This window comes from Piliocolobus tephrosceles, chromosome 21 (genome assembly GCF_002776525.5).
Source record: "Piliocolobus tephrosceles isolate RC106 chromosome 21, ASM277652v3, whole genome shotgun sequence".
In the NCBI taxonomy this organism is placed as follows: Eukaryota; Metazoa; Chordata; class Mammalia; order Primates; family Cercopithecidae; genus Piliocolobus; species Piliocolobus tephrosceles.
Window position 1 is genome coordinate 16808436 of NC_045454.1, and position 8767 is coordinate 16817202.

Here is an 8767-nt window from a genome sequence, read left to right on the forward strand (position 1 = left end):
AAAAAAAAAAAAAAAAAAAAAAAAAAAGAAAGAGGAAAAACCCCTCTTTCATGGTGCTTATTCAGTAGGGGAAGGTATGTTAAACATTCTTAGTGTGGCACAGTAGCTCACGCCTGTAATCCTAGCACTTTGGGAGGTTGAGGCTGGCAGATCACTGGAGCTCAGGAGTTCGAAACCAGCCTGGGCAGCATGGCGAAACCCCATCTCTACTAAAAATACAAAAATCAGCATTTCCAGGGGAGATAGCATCGTCTATCTCATCAAAAATAAAAAAATAAAAAAATAAAACAAACTTTTTTTTTTTTTTTTGAGACAGAGTCTTGCTCTGTCGCCCAGGCTGGAGTGCAGTGGCCGGATCTCAGCTCACTGCAAGCTCCGCCTCCCGGGTTTACGCCATTCTCCTGCCTCAGCCTCCCGAGTAACTGGGACTACAGGCGCCTGCCACCTCGCCCGGCTAGTTTTTTGTATTTTTAGTAGAGACGGGGTTTCACCGTGTTAGCCAGGATGGTCTCGATCTCCTGACCTTGTGATCCGCCCGTCTCAGCCTCCCAAAGTGCTGGGATTACAGGCTTGAGCCACCGCGCCCGGCTAATAAAACAAACTTTAAAAAAATTTAAAGATTTTTTAAAATTTATTTTTATTTTTTGAGACACAGTCCTGCTGTGTCACCCAGGCTGGAGTGCAGTGGTGCAATATTGGCTCACTGCAACCTCTGACTCCCGGGTTCAAGCAATTCTCCTGCCTCAGCCTCCCAAGTAGCTCGGATTACAGGTGCCAGCCATCACGCCCGGCTGATTTTTGTATTACAGGCACGAGCCACCATGCCCAGCCAAATATGTATATACGCATTTTGAGACACAGTCCCGCTCTGTTGCCCAGGCTGGAGTGCAGTGGCAGGATCTCGGCTCACTGCAACCTCCGACTCCCAAGTTCAAGCGATTCTCCTTCCTCAGCCTCCCAAGTAGCTGGGACTACAGGCGCATGCTGCCATGCCCAGCTAATTTTTGTATTTTAGTAGACGGAGTTTCACGGTGTTGCCCAGCCTGGTCACAAACTCCTGAGCTCAGGTAAACTGCCTGCCTCAGCCTCTGAAAGTGAAATTCCAGGCGTGAGCCACCGCACTCAGCCAAAAAAAGGATTTTTATTTTATTTTTTATTTTTTTATTTTTTTGAGACAGAGTCTCACTCTGTCGCCCAGGCTGGAGTGCAGTGGCCGGATCTCAGCTCACTGCAAGCTCCGCCTCCCGGGTTCACGCCATTCTCCTGCCTCAGCCTCCCGAGTAGCTGGGACTACAGGCGCCTGCCACCTTGCCCGGCTATTTTTTTGTATTTTTTTTAGTAGAGACGGGGTTTCACAGTGTTAGCCAGGATGGTCTCGATCTCCTGACCTCGTGATCCGCTCGTCTCGGCCTCCCAAAGTGCTGGGATTACAGGCTTGAACCACCGCGCCCGGCCCAAAAAAAGGATTTTTAAATGAGGCAAGGTGCAGTGGGAGCCTGGTCCAGTCTCACCTTGGCGAATGAACCCTAATATCCCCTCCTCTAATCCAGGCCCGCCCAGTCTCCTATAACATTTTACACACCCAGACAACCTCCGTACCCACAATGCTCACCATGGGCTTGTCATAGAAGGGGAAACCCTGCATGGAGCGCAGGGCGTTGGTGGCACTGCTGACCTCCTTGAAGATGACAAACGCCTGGCCCCTCATCTTCAGGCTCCGTGATACCAGGATATCCAGGATCTGGCCAAACTGAGAGAAGATGGCGTACAGGGACTTTTTTAGCTCTGCAGTGGGGAAAGAAAAGACCTTTGAGCTCCCCTTAATAGAAGAAGCGCAGCCCAGATAGAAGACCATCAGCCAATTGACGGGGTACCCAGAATGCCTCAGGTCCATAATCTCTGAAGACCTAACCATCACAGAAGCGGCCCGGAACCACTCAAGTAGCCAAGTACACTCTTCTGTAAGATGTGCTTACAGAGAGCTGCTATATAATGAACATGTGCACATACATGCAAAGTGCTCAGGACAGCATCCGATACATAGTAAACGCTCAGTAAATATGAGTGATTCTTTTCATTGCCACCAGCACCCTGACACAGGCCTGCATGACGTGGCCCTGGCCGCTTTCCCCCAACTCATTCCTGCCCACATTCCACTGTGCTCCTGAGTCCCCAGCCACACTGGCCCCTAGGTCTGACACACCAATTCTGCCCCAGGGCCTTTGCACTGGCTGCTCCCGTTACCTGGAACATCCCTCCCCTGAGGTTTACATGGCGGCCGCCTTCTAGTCACCCAAGTCTCAGAGGAAACATTGCCACCTCTGACTACCATGTCTAAATGTCTTCCCATGTCATTTTTACTCTACTTCCTTTTCTTTCATGACTATTTCCTGCCTCCTGTCACGGTACGTTAACTTGTCTATCTTGCCTGAGGAGCAATAAGCCTGTCCCATTTGTTTACTGCAGTATCTCCATGCCTAGCACAGACTCCACCACAAGTTTTTATTTTTATTTTTTTGGCAACAAGGTCTCACTTTGTCACCCAGGCTGGAGTGCAGTGGCATGATCATGATTCACTTGTAGCCTCAACCTCCCAGACTCAAGCGATCCTCCTACCTCAGCCTCCTGAGTAGCTGGGACCACAGGTATATGCCACCATGCCCAGCTAACTTCTGGATTTTGTGCAGAGACGGGGTCTTGCTATGTTGCCCAGGCTGGTCTTAAACTCCTGAGCTTAAGGAATTAGCCCACCTTGGCCTCCCAAAGTGCTGGGATTACACGAGTGTGCCACCACACTTGGCTACAAACATTTGACTACAGACACCATCAAGTGCTTTTTTTTTTTTTTGAGACGGAGTCTCGCTCTGTCGCCCAGGCTGGAGTGCAGTGGCCGGATCTCAGCTCACTGCAAGCTCCGCCTCCCGGGTTTAGGCCATTCTCCTGCCTCAGCCTCCTGAGTAAGCTGGGACTACAGGCGCCAGCCACCTCGCCCGGCTAGCTTTTTGTATTTTTTAGTAGAGACGGGGTTTCACCGTGTTAGCCAGGATGGTCTCGAACTCCTGACCTCGTGATCCGCCCGTCTCGGCCTCCCAAAGTGCTGGGATTACAGGCTTGAGCCACCGCGCCCGGCCATCAAGTGCTTTTTTTAGACAGGGTCTCCTTCTATTGCTCAGGCTGGAGTTCAGTGGCATGATAATAGCTTACTGCAGGCTCGACCTCCCAGGCTCAAGCAATCTTCTCACCTCAGCCTCCCAAGGAGCTGGGACTACAGGCACGCAACACGACGCACGGCTAATTTTTTATTTTTTTGTAGATACAATCTCCTATGTTGCCCAGGTTGGTCTTGAACTCCTGGGCTCCAGTGATCCTCCTGCCTTGGCTTCCCAAAGTGCTGGGATTACAGGCGTGAGTCATCACACCCCCATCAAATGCTTTACAGGTAACTTCCTCACAGCAACCCCATGAAGTGGCAACGATGACTGTCCCAGTTTTACTCAAATGGAAACAGGTTCTCAGAGGATTCCTCACTGGACCAGGGCAACAATCTGGAGGGCACAAGAGCATGGCAGAGCCCAGTCCACGAATTCCATCTGAATCCGGTACCACCACATCTCACCAGCAAAGGGCATCACTTGACAGCAAGTGGGATTCAAGCTCAACAAGGATGGACTCCCTCTCACCACCCAGGTCTGCAAAGGGTACCAATGTCTTATGCAAAGTAGATGGCTGAGATGGCCAAGCATGGTGGCTCACACCTGTAATCCCAGCACTTTGGGAGGCCGAGGTGGGCAGATCCTTTGCGCTCAAGAGTTCAAGACCAGCCTGGGCAATATGGTGAAACCCTGTCTCTACAAAAGATACAAAAATTAGCCAGGCATGGTGGTGCATACCTTGTGGTCACAGCTACTTGGGAGGCTGAACTGGGAGGATCACTCTAGCCTGGGAGGCAGAGGTTGAAGTGAGCCATGATCCCGCCACTGGACTCCAACCTTCATAAAAACTGGCCTGGCATGGTGACTCATGCCTGTAATTCCAGCACTTTGGGAGGCTGAGGCAGATCACTTGAGGTCAGGAGTTCAAGACCAGCCTGGCCAAGACGGTGAAACCCCATCTCGACTAAAAAGACCAAAAAAAAAAAAAAAAAAACAAAGAAAAAAAGAAAAAATTAGCTAGCTGTGGTTGAGTGCACCTGTAATCCCAGCTACTTGGGAGGCTGAGGCAGGAGAATAGCTTGAACCAGGGAGGCAAAAGCTGCAGTGAGCAGAGATTATGCCACTGCACTCCAGCCTGGGCAACAGATTGAACATCCGTCTCAAAAAAAAAAAAAAAACGTTGAGCTGAAGCAGAACCCACTTGGTAAAATAGATACTAGGCAGGAAAGAAGCAAGAAAATGTGTGCAGGCTGGGTGGGAGCAGGGACAGCAATCAAGGTTGTTTTTAAGCAATTAGTCAAAAAGTCTCCTGGGGGGTAACATTTCTGGTTTTCTTCTCCATACTCCAGCCCCATGAATCTCATTCAGACTTCACTCATTCCACTGGACTCTGGGCCTCTCTCTACTCTCCAGCCTCCTCGTGCCCATTCGCATTTACCCTCCACAGTTGGGAGGATAGTCCATCAGGGAGGCAACCAGGACAGGGAAGCAAGCTGGCTCCCCAACACCCTCAGGGCAAAGTCTGACGCCTCATAGCCACGAGCCACCACAGCTCACAGCTCGCTGGAAGCTTCTCCATAATTTACAGGCCTCTAGGCCTCAGGCCCACAAAACTACTTGTAATACCCAGAATGTGCCAGGCTCTTTTACCCCTAAACATCTGCACAAGCTGGCCCAAGTTAATAACACTCTTCTCCCTCAATGTAACATAAATACTGCTTACTCTACCTGGCAGGCTCTCCAAAACGTCTCCTTTGCCAGGAAGCTGAATGGATCCCTCTGTCTTTCTAAGGTCCCAATCCCAGCCCTCAACACTCTGCCTAAGCCTCCTGCATGAGGCCCTGACTACTAGGGCTGTCACTGTCCTAAAGAACCAGGGTTCCAGTCGGGCGCAGTGGCTCATGCCTATAATCCCAGCACTTCGGGAGGCCGAGGCAGGTGGATCACAAGGTCAGGAGTTCGAGACCAGCGTAGCCAAGATGGTGAAACCCTGTCTCTGCTAAAAATACAAAAATTAGCCAGGCATGGTGGCAGGTGCCTGGAATCCCAGCTACTCAGGAGGCTGAGGCAGAGAACTGCTTGAATCCGGCAGGCGGAAGTTGCAGTAAGCTGAGATTCCACCACTGCATTCCAGCCGGGGCAACAGAGCGACACTCCATCTCATTTCCCAGCACTTTGGGAGGCCGAGAGGCCGGGCGCGGTGGCTCAAGCCTGTAATCCCAGCACTTTGGGAGGCCGAGACGGGCGGATCACGAGGTCAGGAGATCGAGACCATCCTGGCTAACACGGTGAAACCCCGTCTCTACTAAAAAAATACAAAAAACTAGCTGGGCGAGGTGGCGGGCGCCTCCCAGCTACTCAGGAGGCTGAGGCAGGAGAATGGCGTGAACCCAGGAGGCGGAGCTTGCAGTGAGCTGAGATCCGGCCACTGCACTCCAGCCTGGGCGACAGAGCGAGACTCCCTCTCAAAAAAAAAAAAAAAAAAGAACCAGCGTTCTATGTCACCAGTGTGTCCCCAGCACTGCCCACCAATAATGGTTGGGCACCACACTCTAAAAGCACATGCAAAATTTACATTCCTGGTTTTGTTTTCTTTTTACAGTGGTACAGTCTCAGCTCACTACGACCTCTGCTTCCCAGGGTTCAAGTGATTCTCCTGCCTCAGCCTCCCGAGCAGCTGGGACTATAGGTGTGCGCTGCCACACCCAGCTGATTTTTGTATTTTTAGTAGACACGGGGTTCCACCATCTTGGCCAGGCTGGTCTTGAACTCCTGACCTCAAATGATCTGCCCACCTCAGCCTCTCAAAGTGCTGGGATTACAGGCGTGAGCCAGTGTCCCAGCTGCTGGTTTTGCTTTCTTCAAGAGCAACTTCACTGGTGACCTCAAACTGAATCCCAGTAAGTTCCTTTGGTTCTCCTGACAATTTTCTAGAAGCGACAAGAGCTAACATTTATCCAGCCCTTACTAGCTGCCAGTTACCATAAAAAAGAAATACTGCAAGGTTTAGCTAATTTAATTTCGCCCAACATCCATGCAAAAAAGGTATTATGATTTTGCTCAATTTTTAGATGTAGAAAATGAGATTCAATAAAGGTGATAATTTACTTGAGAACGTGAGAGGGTCTTTCCGATTTCAATAACTGAGTTCTTTTTTTTTTTTTTTTTCCTTTTTTCAGATAGGTTCTTGCTCTGCCCAGGCTGCAGTGCAGTGGTGCAATCATAGCTCACTGCAGCCTCAATCTCTCTAGCTCAAGCAATCCTCCCACCTCAGCCTCCTGAGTAGCTGGGACCACAGGCATACCCCATCCATGCCCAGCCTTTTTTTTTTTTTGTAGAGACAAGGTCTCGTTTTGTTGTCCAGGCTAATCTTGAACTCCTGTGTTTAAGTGATTCTCCTGCCTCTGCCACCCAAAATGTTAGGCTCACAGGTCTCAGCCACCACGCCCAGCCAAAAATTGGGTTCTTAAGCAAAATTCTATACCGGTGGCTTCAACTACTTTACTTGCTATGTGACCCTGGGCAAGTCACATCACCCTGTCTCAGTTTCTTTTCCCTTTCTTTTTTGAGACGGAGTTTTGCTCTTGTTGCCCAGGCTGTAGTGCAATGGTGTGATCTCGGCTCACCGCAACCTCCGTCTCTCGGGTTCAAGCGATTCTCCTGCCTCAGCCTCCAGAGTAGCTGGGATTACAGGCGTGCGCCGCCACCACCACGCCCACCTAATTTTGTATTTTCAGTAGAGACAGGGTTTCTCCATGTTGGTCAGACTGGTCTCGAACTCCCGACCTCAGGTGATCCGGCAGCCTCGGCCTCCTGAAGTGCTGGGATTACAGGGGTGAGCCACCGCGCCCTGCCTCAGTTTGTTAGTTTAGGAATGGGAATAACAATAGCCTTCTTCCTACAAGCTTGTTGTGACAATTAAATGTAATCAAGATTTATATAAAAGGACACAGACCAGCCCATGATACAGAGCGTTAGCCACCATTATGGTACATTTTCATTGTGAGCTGATCACCGAAAAAGCCGGTGACCAAGAAAGCCTCAGTCCTTGCCCTCATGGAGCTCAAAGGCCACTGGGAGGAGAGAGAGCCCCACGACAGCTCAGAGGAATCAGGGCTTGATGGGAGATGGCCTCAGCGTATGGGAAGTCAGCGGCAGCCACGTGAAGGGACAGGGGAAGGCTTCCTGGAGGAAGGGTCCCGTGACCTCAAACCTTGTAAGATGAGCAACAGTGACCAGGTTAAAGGGCAGAGTGTAAGATGAACTAATAAGAGTGTTGAAGACAGGAAGTAGTTTGTGTAAAGGCCAAGGGGTTAACTCGAAGTTTGGCTGGAGGAACACTTAGAAAGAGAAGCGGGTGCAGGGGGTGGAAGAGGGACCAGCCCGTGCGGGACAGTCTGGAGTCCGGACTATCCCGAGAACTCACCATCCTTCTTGATCTTCTCATTGAGGTTGTTGATATAAATAGTGTGGTTAGGGCGGGTCTCGGGAACTGCCATGGAGTGAAGTGTTGAGGTAAGGCTTAAAGGAGGAAAAACGTGACTTTAGCCCTGGGTTTCGCCAAATCCTTTGTCCCACCGTTGGCTGCTCAAGGATCTTCCTCCCAAAAGGAAGTCAGGTAAGGCGGGAGTAGGGGGAAGGACCGAGGCAAAACGCGGGCAACAAAGCGTGCGTAGGACCCGCTTCTCCAGCCCGCGTGCAGAGGGAACTCTCGAGAGATTTACTACGACTTCCAGGATGCTCTACGCGACCCCGTGGGCGGAGCGCCCCAAATGGCGACTCCCATTGGCCCACGCATTCGAAGGGCAGTCCCGGAGAAAAACCCGGATGTGGGAGCCAGTATAGAAAAACGGGGACAGGTTTTGGGCAGCCTGGCCTCGAGCAGCAAGTTTCCTGAGACAAGCCCAGGAAGGCCCGGATGCCAAGCGTACCGCTCGCCCGCCGCCGATGGTCGTTTGCACCCAAGGTTACCTTCCGACAGGACCGCAGTTCTCTCAAGCGGCGCCTGCTACTTTCCTGAGACCAAACCACGAAGCTTTCTCTCCTGGCACCGCCCCTGCCTTTCTGCCAGGCAATCCCCGCGCGGAAACGCAGTAGCTTGACCAATCAGAGCAAGTTTCGTTTCTGGGCTCAGCTCTTGCCAATCAAAATGATATTTGAGTTCCCGCCTAGGTAGAAAAACCCCGCCCGACTCCCTGAAAGCCCACCTCCTTCCGTGTCTCCCGTGTCTACGAACCAATCAGTGAAGGTCACCAGTATTTTGCCAATCGGGACGCGTCTAGCGCTGTGGTGTCTTCCGGAGGCAATGCTTTTTGAAGTCCCGCCTTTTCCCCCGAGAGCCGCGTTTTTCTGTCACGTGATCGCCAAATGGGCTGGCACGGTTGCGTGTGATACCCCGTGATATGGGAAAAGCAGTGTGCGGGGGCCGCCATTTTCCGGGAGTGGGAGGTGTACCTTACTTCCTGACTCCTTTCCCTTTTCCACCGGTTATCGCGGCGCCCACCGGCCTCTGATCTCTGAGTCTTCTCCAACCCACAGACGTTTTTGTTGCTCTGGTTCCAGGACCTTCTCCACAGCTAGGCCATTTTTCCTGCCTGGTGTCCATTTTGACCTCT

General features: G+C 51.3%; 2 protein-coding genes across 2 annotated transcripts in view; one reads left to right on the forward strand and one right to left on the reverse strand.

Annotated features, from left to right (window-relative positions):
- The window catches only part of SNRPA (small nuclear ribonucleoprotein polypeptide A), a 25042-nt gene extending 17369 nt beyond the window's left edge, over positions 1–7673 (reverse strand). The window contains exons 1-2 of the mRNA XM_026447691.1: positions 7579–7673; positions 1613–1785 (exon numbers count right to left, since the gene is read on the reverse strand). Of these exons, the coding sequence (XP_026303476.1) occupies positions 1613–1785; positions 7579–7651 (246 nt within the window). The 5' untranslated portion in view covers positions 7652–7673. The remainder of the gene's footprint in view (positions 1–1612; positions 1786–7578) is intronic.
- Positions 7674–7711: 38 nt separating this feature from the next.
- Positions 7712–8767, forward strand: part of C21H19orf54 (chromosome 21 C19orf54 homolog) — an 11007-nt gene continuing 9951 nt past the window's right edge. The window contains exon 1 of the mRNA XM_026447689.2: positions 7712–8732. The gene's annotated coding sequence lies outside the window, so the exon portion shown is untranslated. The remainder of the gene's footprint in view (positions 8733–8767) is intronic.